At 56.9% G+C, this 16943-nt stretch overlaps 1 protein-coding gene across 2 annotated transcripts in view; it reads left to right on the forward strand.

Moving 5' to 3' along the window:
• Positions 1-11935: 11935 nt before the first annotated feature.
• Positions 11936-16943, forward strand: part of RIPOR1 (RHO family interacting cell polarization regulator 1) — a 9230-nt gene continuing 4222 nt past the window's right edge. Inside the window, exons 1-14 of one of the 2 annotated variants that reach the window (XM_059383287.1) lie at positions 11937-12020; positions 12855-12981; positions 13099-13251; positions 13427-13505; positions 14191-14214; positions 14302-14355; positions 14493-14645; positions 14747-14810; positions 14907-14950; positions 15024-15149; positions 15532-15680; positions 15756-15885; positions 15969-16653; positions 16726-16788. In XM_059383287.1, the coding sequence (XP_059239270.1) occupies positions 12002-12020; positions 12855-12981; positions 13099-13251; positions 13427-13505; positions 14191-14214; positions 14302-14355; positions 14493-14645; positions 14747-14810; positions 14907-14950; positions 15024-15149; positions 15532-15680; positions 15756-15885; positions 15969-16653; positions 16726-16788 (1870 nt within the window). In that variant the 5' untranslated portion in view covers positions 11937-12001. Of the gene's footprint in view, positions 12021-12854; positions 12982-13098; positions 13252-13426; positions 13506-14190; positions 14215-14301; positions 14356-14492; positions 14646-14746; positions 14811-14906; positions 14951-15023; positions 15150-15531; positions 15681-15755; positions 15886-15968; positions 16789-16943 lie in introns of both variants that reach the window. The other variant, XM_059383288.1, reaches the window with a different exon arrangement.

The raw sequence follows: 16943 nt of genomic DNA on the forward strand, positions 1-16943 counted from the left end.
TGTGGAGAGACAGAAAGCCCTCACTCCCTACCCTACCCTGACTGGCGCCGGCCACCTCTCAGACCTCCTCTCCCTCTGCTGCAGCCCATGTGACTTACACGCAGCAAGCTCACTGCCACTTCCGAGCCGTTGCCCTGCTGTTCCCTTGGCCTGGAATATCCTTTCTCTGGATCATTCCATGACTGTTTTCCTTCTTGTCATTCAGTTCTCGGCTCAAAGAGGCCTTCCCTGAGCACCTTGACTAAAGGTGTCCCTCAGCCCCACCCCTCAACGTCACATCAACCCTGGTTGTTTTCTCCAGTTCCTTCCCCTCTCTCTGAAGTCATTGTACTTAGGTGCTAACTTGATGATGATCGGTCTTCTTTGGCTGGAATGTAAACTTGAGAGCAGAGACCTTGCCTGTCTGGTCTGCCACTGTGTCCTCAGCATCCAGAACGTTGCCAGGTACCTAAGAGGTGTTTGATCTGTGCCTGACTTCCATCTTCAGTGGCCACAGAGCTTGTCTGGGCTTACGTGCGCCTCCAGCATTCTGTCGCCCACTGATGGTCACGAGGACTGCGCTGTCCCTTTACCCCTGGCACGCAAGCCAGTCATCAGCGTCCTCCGGCACAGATCTTTTCTTGCCTGTACAACTCTTTCTTAGGGATGAATTTCTTGAAGTGGATCTGACATCCTGAAACATACTGAAAAAACTACTCTTAAACCCTCAAACCAATTCCCACTCACACATCGTCCCTCACTACCTATCTCAGAGGCAAAAAAAGTGGGGGGCTGTTGTTGCTGTTTATATGTGCATTGTATTGATTATGAATGAGACGGAGCCCATCTTCAACTTGCAGTTTTGCTGGCTGAATGGATGGGTTCAGTTAAAACAAGCATCGGAAGTGGCTTGTTGTTGAGAAGTGGCTCCGGGAACCAGGAGTTGAGGGTGGTAAAGCCGGGACTTGAACGTGGAGCAGCAACCCTGGCCCCTGCCCTTTGACCGACACAATGGGAAGTAGAGCCCAGCCTGGGGCTGCAGGGCAGTGGAGGTTAGTAGCAGGTACACACAGACTCTCTCCCCCTTTTTGGGGAGTGAAGTTGCGTACCAGAGGGCTGTAGCCGTGGAGGCTGTGGGGCGGGCTGAGGGAAGCCTCCATTTTTCTGGGTTTGGGGATTTGAACTGCTTTACTTCCCAAAGTGGAACGAGCTATACCCTACATGAGGACCTGGGGTTCGCTGTGGTTGTCACCACCCTCTGCCTTTTAGTAGAGGGACTTTTCTCAGGCCAGAGCCTGTCCCTTCAGGAATGCGGACTCATGGTGCTCATGGTTAGAAATGGCAATGGTTCTGTGCCCCGCCCCAGCTCCCAGCCTGGCGCTAGGCTGGGCATGTGTTCAGGGAAGCGTGGCAGACTCAGAGCACAACTGAGGAGGACTCTGAGCTGAGCCGAAGCTCAGACTCTGCCCCTTCCTAAGCACAGGACCATGGAAAAGCTCTGCCTTCCCTGAGCCTCAGGTGGCTCCTCTGTGAAATGGGTTTCAGCTCTGTCCTTCCTCACCTGGTTCACGGTTGTTGGGGAGAAGCTGGAGAGGCCTCCCAATACCCCGCAGGCCTCAGCTAACATCCCTCCTTCAAGGTGCCTGGGCAAGGGGAGGGGGCCAGCCGAAGCCTCGGGTGTCCCATCTGGTCACTGCCGCCCCATCCATGCTTGGCCCTGGGAGTCACAGGGCGGGGAGCCAAGCCTAGACAAGGACTGTTGGAAGTAATGGGTGCTCAGAAGGGTTGAATGGGAAGCCAGAGGATGCAGATTTCTTGGAGGAGGTGACCACTGAATCCTTTTCCGAGTAGATAAGAGGGAGGAGCAACCCAAGTAGAAGGGAAGCTGGGAGAAGAAACAGGCCAGAGTGTGGGAACCACGCTCAGGGAGCCACAGGTAGCATGGCACAGTGGAACCAGAGCAGCGAGGAGCAGGGTGCACGGGAGATGAGAGGTGAGGCCATCAGAGCCCAGACCTCCCAGGTCTTAGAGGCTCCGCTGTGGGGTCTGGACTTACCCGGAGGGCAATGGTGAAGCAGCACAACCTGATTTATGATTTAGAAGATCATCTGAGCTATTAGGCAGAGAACAACTGTAGGGAATAAAGGTGGAGGCAGGGAGGCCAGAAAAGATGGTGGGCCAGGCCTAGGTGCCAGTTGTGACCATGCAGAGACACGGCCACATGCAGAACAGAGTGGCTAGGAAGGACGAGGGAATCATCCATTAAAGTGGAGATTTTCGGGGCACCTGGGTGGTTCAGTGGGTTAAAGCCTCTGCCTTCAGCCAGGTTGTGATCCCAGGGTCCTGGAATGGAGCCCCGCATCCGGCTCAGCAGGGAGCCTGCTTCCCCTTCCCTCTCTGCCTGCCTCTCTGCCTCCTTGTGACCTCTGTCTGTCAAATAAATTTTTAAAAAAATATTTTTTAAAAAGTGGAGATTTTCAGGGCACCTGACTGGTTCAATCAGTAGAGCATATAACTCTTGATCTTGGGGTTTTAAGTTCAAGTGTCACCTTGGGGGTAGTTTACTTAAAAAAAAAAAAAAAAAGTAGAGAGTTTCTGGAGGTGGAATTTCAGGATTCCAGAATAAGAAAGAATTCCTCTGACAGTGCTCTGGTGAGCTCCTACAGTCAGTGCTGCCTCATCAAAGCTCTGAGCAATGGCCCTGTGCCCCTGCCGCCCCAGGAGCCAGCAAGCTGCCCAGCTCCGAGTTCTCAGTGGGCAATTGTAGAATTAATTAATCGTCAGAGTACTTGATGTGGGAGGTGAGGTGCCGGGAGGAAATGAATTTGAAACACCTTGGAGGTGAATCAACAGGACTAGAAGGCTGGATGAAGGTGGGGGTGGGAGAGGTGATGTCATGTTTCATACATTTTCTTTTCTTTTTTTTTTTTTTTTTAAGATTTTGGTTTTTTATTTATTAAACAGAGAGAGACACAACGAGAGAGGGAACACAAGCAGGAAGAGTGGGAGAGGGAGAAGCAGGCTCCCCGCAAAGCAGAGAGCCCAATGTGGGGCTTGATCCCAGGACCCCTGGGTCATGACCTGAGCAGAAGGCAGACACTCAACCGACTGAGCCACCCAAACACCCTGTTCATGCATTTTCTCATTCATTCACTTCATTCATTCACTGTATCATCTGAAAAAAAATTTCTTTATATATAGATAGATAGATAGATTATGAATAGATATATAGATTATGGTATGGTATATAGATTATAGATTATATAGCTACAAGGCCCATAATCTTTATATATTTATATATATATATTTTGTTTGTTTGTTTGTTTGTTTGTTTTTTAAGTAGGCTCTACGTCCATTGTGGAGCCCAATGCAGGGCCTGAACTCATGACCCTGAGATCAAGACCTGAGCTGAGATCTAGAGTTGGACACAAAACCACCTGAGCCACCCAGGTGCCCAGCCATCTAACTTATATTTCTCCAACTCCTACTATGAGCCAGGGATGGTGGTGACAAGGACTTCCATGCTCCCTGCCCCCAGAGAATTTAGAGACCCAGAGTGAGGCTTTAGGCACATGAGTGCACATGGGCATACGTGCTCCCTGGTGCTGATGAGTGACATGACGGTAGTCCGCAGGACATGGGGAGAGAGAGTAACAAGGAGAGGCTGTCTTCAGAGGTGGTGGTCACGGGATTCCTTGCAGAGGAGGTGACTTCAGAGGTGGACAGGGACCAACTCGTGCCAGTTTTGAGAGCTCCAGAGAGGCCAGGCCTCTGGCTCAGGTGGGAACCTGAGTGGAGGTGGGGTGCTTTGCGGAAATGAGGCAAAAAGGAAGAAGAGTCCTTCAGGGGCCTGTCATGAGGTCTGGTGGGTCATCGAGAGGCTCAAACAGGAGAGGGCTCCGAGCATGGAGGACAGCTCGGGATGCTGAGCAGTGGATGGATGGAAGCCTTGGGACTGGGTGATGCCGTAGGGTAGGGAAATAAAGAGAACCCTGTCCCTGAAAGCAATCACCAGGTTCAAGGTCTAAAGAGAGAGGTGGCAAAGGAAGGCAAAGAGGAGGGGCTGGGAGCCCTGAGAACTGGAGAGGGTGAGGTGTGTCTCTTGGAAGAGTTGGCAATGGAGAGGATGTCAGTGCCCCTGAGGGCCTCTGCCACCCGTCACAACTTCCGGATTGTGAAGACCAGCCTAGGGGTGCAGATATCCAAGAACCTCTGAAGGTCCTTCAGCCTGCTCCTGGTATGTCTGTGCTGCCTCTAAAGGTGAAGGACTACGGAATGAAACCTGAAGGGTGAGGCCCAGAGCTCTTAGCTCCACCTTGACCCACTCAAGGGGAGAGGCAGTATTCTGGTCCCCTTACTGGGAAGGACTGGGCTCTGGTGCCCTTGGCCAACATACCCAAGCCCAGGGACTCAGACGCTGCCATGATCTGTGAGCAAGGCCTGAGGCTCCCCAGAAGCCAGTAACCAATGAGTGGTGAATGCACAGCCAGGTGTCGAATGGCTAGGCTTCAGGCCCCCTTGTTCCCCTCCCGGAAACTGCCCCATCCCTTCCTCCAACCAACCCAACCTAGCAGTGGCCGCTCCAGACCTGTTTCAGGTGGTCACAGATAGGAGGGCCTGAAAGGGCTCTAGAGACCACAGATTCTAAGAAGGGGTCAGGCCAGCGGGGTTCCCCGGCGCACACTGTTTTGGGCTCTGTGTGGGAAGAAATGGGACTGGCTTTGCTAGTAGCGGCCCAGTTCCCGCGGATCCCGACCACCGACTGCCGAGAACTCCCACCGCCCTCGCGTCCTCCAGGGCCCCGCCTCCCCGCAGGCTGGCGGACCCCGAGGGCCACTGGCCTGCCCCGTTACCCGAGAGGGCGGAGCGAGCCGTGGCCGCCTCCTCGGGTGCGGGAGCCGCGGGAGCGCAGTGGGTGGGGCCCGGCGGGCCGGGGAGGAGCGGGGTGGCTGGGCGGCGGGCGGCAGGAGGAGCGGACGCCACCGGCAGCGGCGACAGCGGCAGCTGCGGCGCGACCAGGCCAGGCAGGGACGCCCGCACGGAGAGCGCGAGGTCCGCGCAACCCAGCGCCAGCCATGTGAGTGTCACCGCCGTTTCCCGGCCCCGCGGGCCGTGCCGAGGATGGGCGCGGCGCTCCCGGTGCTTCCCCGTCGGTCCCGGGTCTGCTGCCCCCGCTGCGGCCCGGTCCCACATCGACCCATCCCCGGGACCCGAGCCGCGCGGTGTGTTTCCACCCCTCCCCCCGGGCGCGGAGGACGCCCACAAAAGCCGCCGCCTCTGGGCCTTCTTCCCTCCTAAGGCAAGGCCCAGGCGGCCCTTGCCCCGGAATCTGGGGTGGGCCGGGCCTGACGGCGGGCCCAAGGCGCCAGCCTGGGCGCTGGCAGGGGCGCTCTCCGGGAGCCCCCGCTGCCCTCGTCGCGGGGGGAGGCTGAGCTGGGAGTGGGGAGGGGGCGATAAAGGAGATGAGCTAATCTCCCTGGTCCTACCGGCCGGCCTAAGCGGCTTTGGGGCTCGGCCCGAGGTGGCCGATCCTGGCCTGTGGCCGGGCTTTTCACCCAAATGGCTGAATCTGGAGGTGATCTCCCCGGCCTGGCGGGGTAACAGACCCTATCCCGGGGAATGGGAATGGGAGGCAGATGAGGGGTCTCTGCAAGCAGCCAGCCTTGGGCACCCTGCAGAACTGTTTTGGAGAAGGAGCTGCTCACCCAGGCTAGGGATCTGGCTCAGTCTGCCCTGGGCACCCTCTGTCCGCCTCTCCTTGTTGAGGTCTGAGTCCAGTCTCCAGAACTGACCCTTCCCAGCCAGTTCTGTTGGACTGATCCTAATTCGGGTCCAGACTAGCTGGCGGAGTACCTACTGTGTGCAGTCTCATGTAACAGATATAACAGTGAACGTGCCCCGGCCACCATCTGTGGGACCTCACCCTGGGCCTGCAGCGTTCACCCCAGAACAGGCTAACAAGGAGGGTTATAGCAATCTGACAGATGCAGAAGCCGGCCCAGAGAGGTGAAGTAATATTCTCAAGGTCACACATCCGGCTTAGGGAGAAGTGGGAACTAGAGCCAGATCACAATTTTTGCCATTGTACTACCACCTTTGTGGCATGGAGGGGGTGTGGGGAATGAGACTGAAGAGTGAGGTACAAAATACTCTAGCGAGACAATCAGGCCTGGCTTAGCTTCCACTTCCACCCCCTCCCCCTCTCCTGAGTTCTGTGGGGCAAGCAGCTAGAGATAGAGGCCTGATGTGGGTGGGGGTGAGGGGAGCATGGAGGGAGCCGGGCTGGGTCCACCCTGGGTGGAAAGGCAGGTGAGGAGGGCAAGGCTCAGTCAGCTCTGGCCCTCCACTGTGGCTGGGGACTCCCGACCCTGCCAGGCCCGGCCCAGGGGAGGCCACCAGGCTTCCAGGGCGCCGCCAGCCCGGGAATGTGACCAGCTGACCAGGGAGGGGGCCGGCAGGAAGTGAAGCCACAGGGCCGCCTCCGCCTGGTTCCGGGGTGGGGGGTCCCAGGCGTTGCGTGCCCCACTCCCTCCCGCTCAGGCAGCTGTGGCATGACGTCAGCAGCCGAGGTTGGGGGTCAGTCGCCATGGAGACAGGAACAGGTTCGGTTAGGGACCCCATTCTCCTTGCAGCCGCCCCTTGCCCCGGTTATTTTTAGCGTCTGTTTACCTCAGTCCGGGGCAGCCCCGTGCCTGGGCGGGGCTGAACAGGGGAGTCCTGGCGAGGCTGCTGGCCTGGCCGGGCACACCGCTGAGCCGTGCAGTGCAGGTGGTGAGACCTCCCCTCCCACGTCCCACACAAATGCACCACTTTGGCATAGAGGGTATTGGGAGTGGAGGAGTCTGGGGCCGGGGGTTCCATTCCCTTCTGCCTGGAGCTGGCTGTACTACAAAGCCCATAATCTTTAGGACCTGGGATCTTTCTCCTGTCCAGAACAGACTTCGGGAGTAGCATGAGTCCAGAGAGTCCCCTGGCTCCCATCATTCAGACCCCGTCAGTTAAGGTGGGCCCTCTGCCTCAGCACAAAGGGGTTGGGCTCTTTCTCTGCCCTGCCTTTCCACCCACTGAAATGGTCACTCAGGTGGCTGTTCGGATGGTCCTTTGGTGAGAGTGCAGACTAACAGTTACACGTGTTGGTCCCTGTCAGGGACTAGGTAGGGAGTTGGTGGCAGCAGAGTCCCGGTCAGAGAAAGACAAGTGTTGGGACAGTTAGCCTACCCTGATTCTAGCCTTCCTACCCAGTTCTAGAATCCCAGGCGTCCCCACCCTGCCCTCTGCCCCAGGGAGCAGGACGCTACTTGCTGATAGAATCAGAAAGCCGGGAAGGGACAAGGAAAACTGTGTGCAGGTTAGGGGAGTTGGGGTGGGCATGAACTTGAAATCTGCCCCTTAAGCAGCCCAGGATCTTCTCCTCCTGTGTCCGGGCAGCGCAGCTCACTGAGCCCCCTCCCTCTCATCTCCCTGGTGTGCGACCCAGAGGGCATAGCGGTGAACCCCACAAGCAGGCACCTGCCCCCAGAGTTCACAGTCTGGTTGGAAGATAGATGCTAAAGGAGAACTGACAACTAAACTATGTGGTCTCAGGGATCAGAGGAAGGAAGCTATGAGGCGCCTGAAAGGGGGAACCAACCCAGGGCAGGCTTCCTGGAGGAAGAAGTCATAGGGCAAGACTTGAAAAAAGAGAGGGAGTCGTTCAGGCGCAGAGTATGGGAGGAGGGTACAGGAGCAAAGGCAGCCACTGCTCCAAGGCTAAAGAGCCTTGCGGGTATCCGGAAGGTCACGGTAGCTGAGAGGAGCGGGGACTGAGTGGAGGACAGGTTGAAGGCATATGGGGGGGGGGCACAGAGCCTGAAGGGTGGTGGGGGTCATGTCAGAGAATCTAGACTTTATCCCTGGGGTAGGGGGTCACCCATGGATGTTTCACAAGAGTCAGGGAGAGGGATGTTAAAGACTTAGAGGCCTGGGGTCCGACTGGCTGGATTTGAATCCTGGCCCTACTACTTACAAGCCGTGTAATCCTGGGCAGATTAATAATTATTAATAACAGTAGTTAATATTTGTCATGTGCTTAAAATGTGGCAGTGTGTCCACCCCAAATTCCCGACCCCACGTTCAATTTTCCCTTCCCCAAACACTCCCGGGAGAGAGAAGTAGCTCATTTCAGACTCCCAGCAGCCCTGGGAGGCAGTCATTGTCATTATGCTCATTTAACAGAGGGGTAGCTGAAGCCCAAAAAGGTTAAGAAATGTCATGCCCAAGGTCACACAGCCAGTTAGGTTTCTCATCTGCAAGATGGGGCTAAAAGGATTTACCCCTGTTAGGACTGTTACTGGAATTAAATAAGATGATGTTAGTTAATTAAGTCAAGGCCTGGCCTATAGGAAGCACTTGACAAAGCACGGTTTTTGTGCTTTTGTCAGATGACTGGAATTGTAAGAAGAGCAATGTTGTTATTGAATAAATAATGCAGGAGGCGCCTTTGGCTCAGTAGAGCATGCAACTCTTGATCTCGGGTTCTTGAGTTCAAGCCCCACATTGGGCACAGAGCATATTAAAAAAAAAAAAAAAAAATGTAGGCAACCATGTAAAATAAAGCTGGATACCCTTAAGGAAAAAAAAAAAGAGTCATTGTGGATTACTGTGGAGACAGGGAACCCATTAGGAAGTTGCAGTAGGGTTCTAGGTGAGAGGTGGTGACAGCTTGGACCCGAATTCTAACCATGGGGGTAGAGATGAGGGGGCAGATTCCAGAGATGGCAGAAGTGGGCGGCTGAGTGGATGTGGGGACAGCGGAGACAGAGGCGTCCCAGATGACTCCTAGTTTCTGTGTTGAACAACTGGGTTAAGAGGTGGTGGCGCTGTCACAGGGAGGTTGACTGAGAGTCAGGTTTGAGAAGGGGACTTAAACTCAGCGCATGCCCACAGCCCACTCTGCACTGTCGCTCAGCTTCCGGGGAGGCAACAAGCAGGCAGTTGGATATAGAGGCCTAGTGCTCGAAGAGCCGAAGAGCCATTGGGGCAAGGAAGAGATAAGGAAGCTGGCAACATTTAGACGGCATTTGAGGTGTGGGAGATGTTCCCAGCCCAAGAGTGAGGAGGATGAGGCCCTTCCGGGATGATGAGAAAGACGGATCTCCTGTGGGAAAATAAGGTGGCAAGGCGGGGGGGGGGTGGGGGGGCGGGCTGGAAAACCAGGAGCATGTTGTTGCCTCTTGAAATTCAAGGGAAGGAAAGGCTCAAAGGAGAGGAAGAGAGCCCCAGAGTGGAAAGCTTTACTGAGATCAAGCATGATAAGGTCTAAGCCTTGGACACTGGATTCAGCAGCAGAGAGGTCACTGACCAGTCAGGGGAGTGCTGGGTGTGGAAGGTGGCCGGGGGTGGGAAGAGAACTGGCTGGTGGCAGAAAGGAAATTGAGGTAAACATCTCTTCAAGAAATTGGACTCTGAAAAGGTGAAGTGGAGCGATGGGTGGGGTCGCTGGAAAGAGATGTGGGGTCCACAGAGGGGTCATTTCATTGTGGAGTTATTACAGTCAACTTTATATTAAAATACAGCTAAGGGGGGGCATGTCCTAAGTGTACAGCTCAGCCCATGTTTTACAAGGGAACACACCCACATAGGATCAGGAAATAGAAGCCAGATTAGAAAATAGAGAACACTGCCAGCACCCTGGAAGCCCCCTTGTGTCCCCTTCTGGCTATGACTCCCAAAAGGTAACTAGTATTTGGACTTCTGTCACCATAGATGAGTTCTGTCTGGTCTTGAACTTCATATCAAGGGAACCCTACACACATCCTCTGTTGTAGTCTTGCTTCTTTATGTAGGATTTTCCCATAGTGTCATGTGTGGTTATACGTTGTCTGTTCTTTTTGCCGTGTGGGGTTCCATTATCTATGGATGGGCATCTGGGTAGTTGGCCAGGGTTGTTTTCATTTTTCATGTGGGAGTGACTCGAGCTTATTGGAGGCTTGTGGAGAAAGTCCGAAATACTCATCATCTGTGAGAAGGAAGAAAGATGAGTAGGGCCACACGTGAGAATTTCCCAGGTGGGAAACGAGAGCCTGGCCGAGGTTGAGAGAATGACTGCGGTTCCAGCCCAGCTGCTGTGTGAGGCCCCCTAACAGCTAGCTCCCGCCCCATGTGGCGGCACAGAGAAGGCAGGGAGGTGGGTCGCCCAGTGTTGGCTTCTGTCAGGTAGGAGAGAAGCACAGAGTGCTGGGATATTAGCAGGCGAGCGATGGAGTGGGGGCTGTGGCTCTAGGCTGGGGAGAAGGGTGTGCAGGGAAGAGAAGGTAGAGGGAGCTGGCACAGAGAAGGGAAGCAGAGGCCAGTGGTGAGGTCTGTGCAGGATGGTGTCTCTGCAAATCTGGGCTGTATCTCCGGTGACACACACTTGGCACAGAGTTGTCACTCAGTGAATAGTTGAAGAAATGAGCAGAGGGCTCAAGAGGTCTCAGGCAGAAGATGGGGTGGGTAGCAGTGATGGAGAGAAACTCAAGGTTCGAGTCACTGTGGCTGCGATTTAGGAAAGGGGCATTCCAGAGCCAGGCGTGTTCCCATGGAAGGTGGCTGATGGGAGCTGAAGGGCCAGTGATGGGCAAGACAATCCACAGGAATACGCAGTTGCTAGTATAGGGCGCACAGCACCTGGTCTTCAAGGAGAGAGAGGAGGATAGCACTTCTCAAACTGGAGTCCTTGGGCACCTTGCATCTGAGTCTATAGGGGAGTGGTGGGCTTGTTGGAAATGCTGAGCCCTGGGCCCACCCCAGCCTCTCAGGGAGAAAGCAGGCAGAATGGAGCATCAAGAAGCAGGAGTATTTACAGGATGGGGGAGCATCCAGCCCTTCCAATGCCCACTAGTCCCTGGGCATGGTAGCCTCTATTTAGGCTGGAGATGGATGAAGAAAATTCAAGGAAAAGATACTGGGGGCGGGTAAGGGCCAACACCAGGGAAATTCAGCTAGGTGAGCTGGTGACCAGAAGGAGGGGCCCTCATTCTAGAATGCAACTTTTTTTTTTTTTTAAGATTTTATTTATTTGACAGAGAAATCACAAGTAGGCAGAGAGGCAGGCAGAGAGAGAAAGGGGAGGAAGCAGGCTCCCTGTGGAGCAAAGAGCCCGACATGGGGCTCGATCCCAGGACCCTGGGATCATGACCTGAGCCGAAGGCAGAGGCTTTAACCCACTGGGCCACCCAGGCGCCCCTAGAATGCATCTTCTATTTGAGAGGAGGCCCTGGCTGGGAAGTGGGACCTGATCCTCTTCCTTAGGGCCTGGGGGTGCCGGGGAGTGTCCTTAGACTGAACACCCCCTGGGTGGATGGGGGCTGTGTCACTCTGTACCACTTCCATCTCTGCTTCCTTCTTTGGGCAGCAACACAGAATATAAGCTTGGTCCAGGCCCATACTTTTAACCCCTCACTTTTAGCCCCTCTCTCTTCTCCACCTCCCAGACCCCTCATGCTCAGTTCCTGACTCTGCCCTCCATTGGCATAGACCCTCCACTCCACACCCACAGTTCTTCCTTCCACTACCTCAGCACGGCTTTCCAGTCTTTACACCCTCAGAATCCCAACTCGCAGCCCTCTCTGTGCTTAGTCCTCTCTCAGGACGCCTCTGCAGCCGCTGTGGGGGCCCCGTAGTCTCACTACATCCAGTCCAGCTCAGGGTCTTCATCCCCGTATATCCCCCTTGTTCGCCGCCTCGCTCAACTCCCTGCTCAACTCCCTTTACCCGAACTCCTAACCCCCCCACCGAGAGGACCCACTTCAGTCTCCTCCCCCAAGGGAACCCCCAGGCCCCGTGCCCCCCCTGGTCCAGCCGGTCCCGCCCCATCCCGGCGGGCTGAGTCAGGCGGCAGGAACTGGGCGGGGGGCGGCGCCGGGAGGAGCTGAAGCCCGAGCCGGAGTCGCTGGGAGCGAGCGCGGAGCCCCGCTCGGCCAGCACCTAGTGGCCCTGGGCCTGTGGGGACACAGGGGTGGGAGGGCAAGCGCAGGGGGTGGGGAGCTGTCCTGGACCTACCATGAGTGCCAAGAAGAGAGGTAGGACCCGGCCTGGGGCTGCGAAGGCTCTGGGGCTGGCCACAGGGGGTGTGGGCCGGACTCTGGGGTCCAGGGGCACGTGTTTCGTTGGAGCAGGGCGGGGGTCTGCGGCGGATCCCTTCCCGCTAAGGGTGCGGGCGAAGGCGTCCATCTGTGACTCAGTTTCTAGGTCGGAGTCACAGGAAGGTGGCAGAGGCAGGGCATTTCTTGGCACTGCCCCCCACTCTGGGAATCCCCCGGCCGCTGGGCGCTGGGAGGGCTCTGGCGTCTCGGCGCCGGCGAGCGGGTGGGGGCTGGAGGGGAGCAGTTTTCGCGGGGCGGGCGGGTTGCGAGAGCCAACCCCGTGCCTGCCGGGCCTGTCGGGCAGCTCCGCTGGGCTAAGAGTGTGCACCCCACCCGGTGACCTCCCGCGGGCTCGCGGGGTGGGGGCGCGGGAGCTCCTGGTCACTGTTGCGGGCAGTGGGGGGTGAGTTCAGGGGCAGGGCTGGGGAGCCCGCCCCGCCCCCCGGGTAAACAGGCGCTTCCGCACATTCTTCACGCGCCCCGCCCCTTTCCTGCCCCTTCCCAGCCGGGGGAGGGTCCCCGCGCGACCCCCCTTCCTGCCCCGCGACAGGCGGAGCCTGCACCTCTGCAGGAAGTGGGGGCCGAGCCGAGGCCACGCTGAGTCCGAGGCCGAGTCGCCCGGCCGCCCTGTCATTAGCGCCGGGGCCGGCGGGGTTGTCGGACTCCGGGCGTCAGGCGGTGTCCGGCAGGACTAAGATACAGAGCCCGGGCCTCCGGAGGGGGCTTCAAAAGTCTGACTGGCGCTGGACACCCGCCCTCGCCACCCCCCAGGGAGCCCCGCGCGGACTCATTCCATGATGTCCCTGTCGGTGCGGCCGCAGCGCCGCCTGCTCAGCGCCCGGGTCAATAGGAGCCAGTCCTTCGCAGGCGTCCTCGGCAGCCACGAGCGGGGGCCCAGGTAGGCAGCCGAGGGGAGTTGATGGGGTCAAGAGAGTGTGACGGGGTTGGAGCTGGGTATGCAGTGAGGGTTTGGGGACTCGTTCTTGGACCTTTCTGAGTGTAGCCTCTTCTTCAGGAGCTTCCCGGCCTTCAGTCCCCCGGGGCCTCCACGGAAGCCCCCAGCGCTTTCCCGAGTATCCAGGATGTTTGCCGTGGCGCACCCTGCCCCTAAGGTCCCGCAGCCTGAGCGGCTGGACCTGGTGTACACTGCGCTCAAGCGGGGCCTGACGTAAGGAACTCCTCCCATTGCCTTATCCCAGGACCCCTCCTGAAGCCCTCATCCCCTTACTGCTAGTAGGAACCCTCCCGAGCCTTATAAATATATATCTTCTTCCCACTGCCCATACCCTGGGCCGCTGGGGCTGCAAAGGTAAGCTAATTCTTGTAGTCGCCCCTTTCCCCAGGGCCTATTTGGAAGTGCACCAGCAGGAGCAGGAGAAACTCCAGGGACAGATTAGGGAGTCCAAGAGGAATTCCCGCCTGGTGAGTAAAGGGTTCACAAGGATGCCTAGACTACTGTTCTTTGCCTTTGTGGTATGGGGGACTGGGTAGCACCAGCCGCTGGTGACATCAGGGCTGTTTGCTAGGGTGACCTAGCCCAACTGTGACTAGAAAACAGGATACCAGGAAAGGCTGGGGCTGGGCAGGTTTCTAGCCCCGCCTTACCCAGGCTGTGTACAGTTTCTGCCCAGGACCCAGTATCTGCCATGGGAGCTTTCGGTGGGGTGCGTGGGACTGCCACAGACACGGATAGCAGGAGGCTACAGTGCAGTACTGATAGTCCTGGTTCTTCCCCAGGAACAAGTCAGAGCTTCCTAGAGGAGAATGCTCTGCTGGGTCTTGAAGAATGAGAGTTCCCTGGTAGAGAGAACCTCTTCCTAGTGGGTGCAGGAAAGGGAGTGGCCCAGGGGAGGGACCCCAGGGGAAGAGGTCAAGGGAGGGGTACAGGAGGGGTCTTGAGGACCAGACCCCATGTCACTAACATCCACCAAAGGCCAGGCATGTGGGAAGGTGAGTCAGTCCATGCTTTGAGTGGAGCGGCTGTGGACTGTGGTAAGAAGGGGGAAAGGCTGTGCAGGAGGGGAGTTAGCTGGCTCTGGGTGGGCAGGTGCCCCTGCTAGAATGCTTCCCGAGCCGCCTAAGTGCTTCCTCTCATCCTCCCCTGCAGGGCTTCCTGTATGACTTGGACAAGGTGAGTGTGTAGAGAATGGTGTTGGAAGAGGTTAGCTCATGGGGAGGGTAAAGGATTCTGGCCTCTCCTGATATATCTTTCCCTCAGCAAGTCAAGTCCATCGAACGCTTCCTGCGACGGTTGGAGTTCCACGCCAGCAAGGTATATGGGCAGCACACCTCTGTGCGCACAAGTGGGGCTGGAGACTGATATCACGGGGATGGGCAGGGGGAGGGCTAGCTGAGCAAGCCTCGTAATGAGTCTCAAGTTCTCCAGTACCACCTCACTCATCTGCCCAGATTGATGAACTCTATGAGGCATACTGTGTCCAGCGGCGTCTCCGGGATGGTGCCTACAACATGGTCCGTGCCTACAGCACTGGGTCCCCGGGGAGCCGCGAGGCCCGAGACAGCCTGGCCGAAGCCACTCGAGGGCATCGCGAGTACACAGAGGTGAGAGATAGGTGTCCTTGAGGCAGAGGCACAGGGTATAGTAGAGCTGGTGAGAGGAAACTGGTTCTTGACCCTGTCTTGTCCCTGCCCACCCCTCTCAGAGCATGTGTCTGCTGGAGAGTGAGCTAGAGGCACAGCTGGGCGAGTTCCATCTCCGGATGAAAGGTACTAAGTGGATGGGGGCAGACTGTTGGTGGGGAGAGGGAACTGTTTGCCTGAGACCCCTCAACATGGCTCACCTTCTTCTCCCCCAATTCCCAGGGCTGGCTGGCTTCGCCAGGCTGTGTGTAGGCGATCAGTATGAGGTATGAGAATATGCAGGGCTGGGGTGGGATGGTCCCAACACCAAGGAGTGCCTCATCCTGCCTTTTCACCTAGATCTGCATGAAATATGGGCGGCAGCGCTGGAAACTACGGGGCCGAATTGAGGGTAGCGGAAAGCAGGTGTGGGACAGTGAAGAAACCGTCTTTCTTCCTCTTCTTACGGAATTCCTGTCCATCAAGGTGATGTATCTTCCCAGGACCCAAAGGGCAACGTGATCCTGTGACTCCTGTGAATATGTGACCCCCATGACCTTCGTGACACTGTGATTTTCTCATAATCTTCTCATCTTGTGAATGTTTGACCTCCTGGACCTCCATGAGGCTGTGACCCCCATGACCTCAGTGACCCCACAAACTCAAACTTCTGTGATCCCCATGCTCCCAGGCTGCTTTAATCCTCCATGGCCCCCCATCACTCAGAAAATTCTAATTCCTGCAACCTTCCCATGGTCCCATGACCCTGTGACTGTCATGTAACCCCTATGCACATTCAGACTTCTGATCTCCCATAACCTCATGACCCCTATACCCTTGTGATCTCATGATGCATTCCTGGCTACAGGTGACAGAACTGAAGGGTCTGGCCAACCATGTGGTTGTAGGCAGTGTCTCCTGTGAGACCAAGGACCTGTTTGCTGCCCTGCCCCAAGTGGTAGCTGTGGACATCAATGACCTCGGCACCATCAAGCTCAGCTTGGAAGTCACATGGAGGTTGGTGTTGCTGAGCGGCTTGGGGACAGATCCAGGGGACCTGTGGCACCTGCTAACAGCCTCTTTCTTCCCCAGCCCCTTCGACAAGGATGACCAGCCCTCAACTGCTTCCACTGTCAACAAGGCCTCCACAGTCACCAAGCGCTTCTCCACCTATAGCCAGAGCCCACCAGACACACCCTCACTTCGGGAACAGGCTTTTTATGTGAGTCACAGCTCAGGCTTAGGCCCCACCATCCCCCAGAGGCTCCCTGGGGTGGTCCTGAAACGCCCTTTCCTCTCTCCCAGAATATGCTGAGGCGGCAGGAGGAGCTGGAGAATGGGACAGCATGGTCCCTGTCATCTGAATCTTCAGACGACTCATCCAGCCCCCAGCTCTCAGGCACTGCCCGCCACTCTTCAGCCCCCAGGCCTCTGGTGCAGCAGCCTGAGCCTCTGCCCATTCAGGTCACCTTCTGTAGGCCTGAGACCCCCACCTCTAGGCCCGTGGATGAAGAGGGGGCCAAAGCCCCAGCCCTGGCCAATGGGCATGCCCCCTACAGCCGGACTCTGAGCCATATCAGTGAGGCCAGTGTGGACGCTGCCTTGGCTGAGGCTTCAGTGGAGGCTCTGGGTCTAGAAAATCTAGCTCAGGGACCTAGCCTGCATGCACACCCAGATCCCACCCATGGGGAGCAACCTGGTCCTGTCCCTCCTGCTGTGGACCCTCTCCATTCTGCCACAAACCCTACCCTCAGTACAACAGGCCCTGCCCACACATCTACAGACCCAAACCTGTCTGCACATCTAGATTTGGTTCACAAGGTCACAGATGCTAGCTCTTCTGAACTGCCAGGCCCCACCCATACCACTACAAGCTCGACCTCTAATGCCATTAGCCCCAGCCACAGTGCTCCAAGCGCCACTCACACTACCACAGGTTCCACTCACAAGCCCATGGTCTCTACCCCTTCCACTACAGTCTCTGCCCCCAGTGCCACAACCCCAGCCCAGACCACCGCAAGACCCACCAAGGAAGCAATGCTTTCTGCCCTCGCTACTGTAGCTCCTACCCCCAATACTATAGGCCCTGTACAGACAACCACAAGCCCTGTCCACACTACCACACGCCCGACCCATACTACTGCAGGCCCCTCCTTTGTCACTACAAGCCCCACCCACACTACTGCAGGCCCCACCCATGCCACTACAAGCCCCACCCACACTACTGCAAGCCCCACCCATGCCACTACAAGCCCCACCCACACTACTGCAAGCCCCACC

This window comes from Mustela nigripes, chromosome 17, assembly GCF_022355385.1.
Source record: "Mustela nigripes isolate SB6536 chromosome 17, MUSNIG.SB6536, whole genome shotgun sequence".
Lineage (NCBI taxonomy): Eukaryota > Metazoa > Chordata > Mammalia > Carnivora > Mustelidae > Mustela > Mustela nigripes.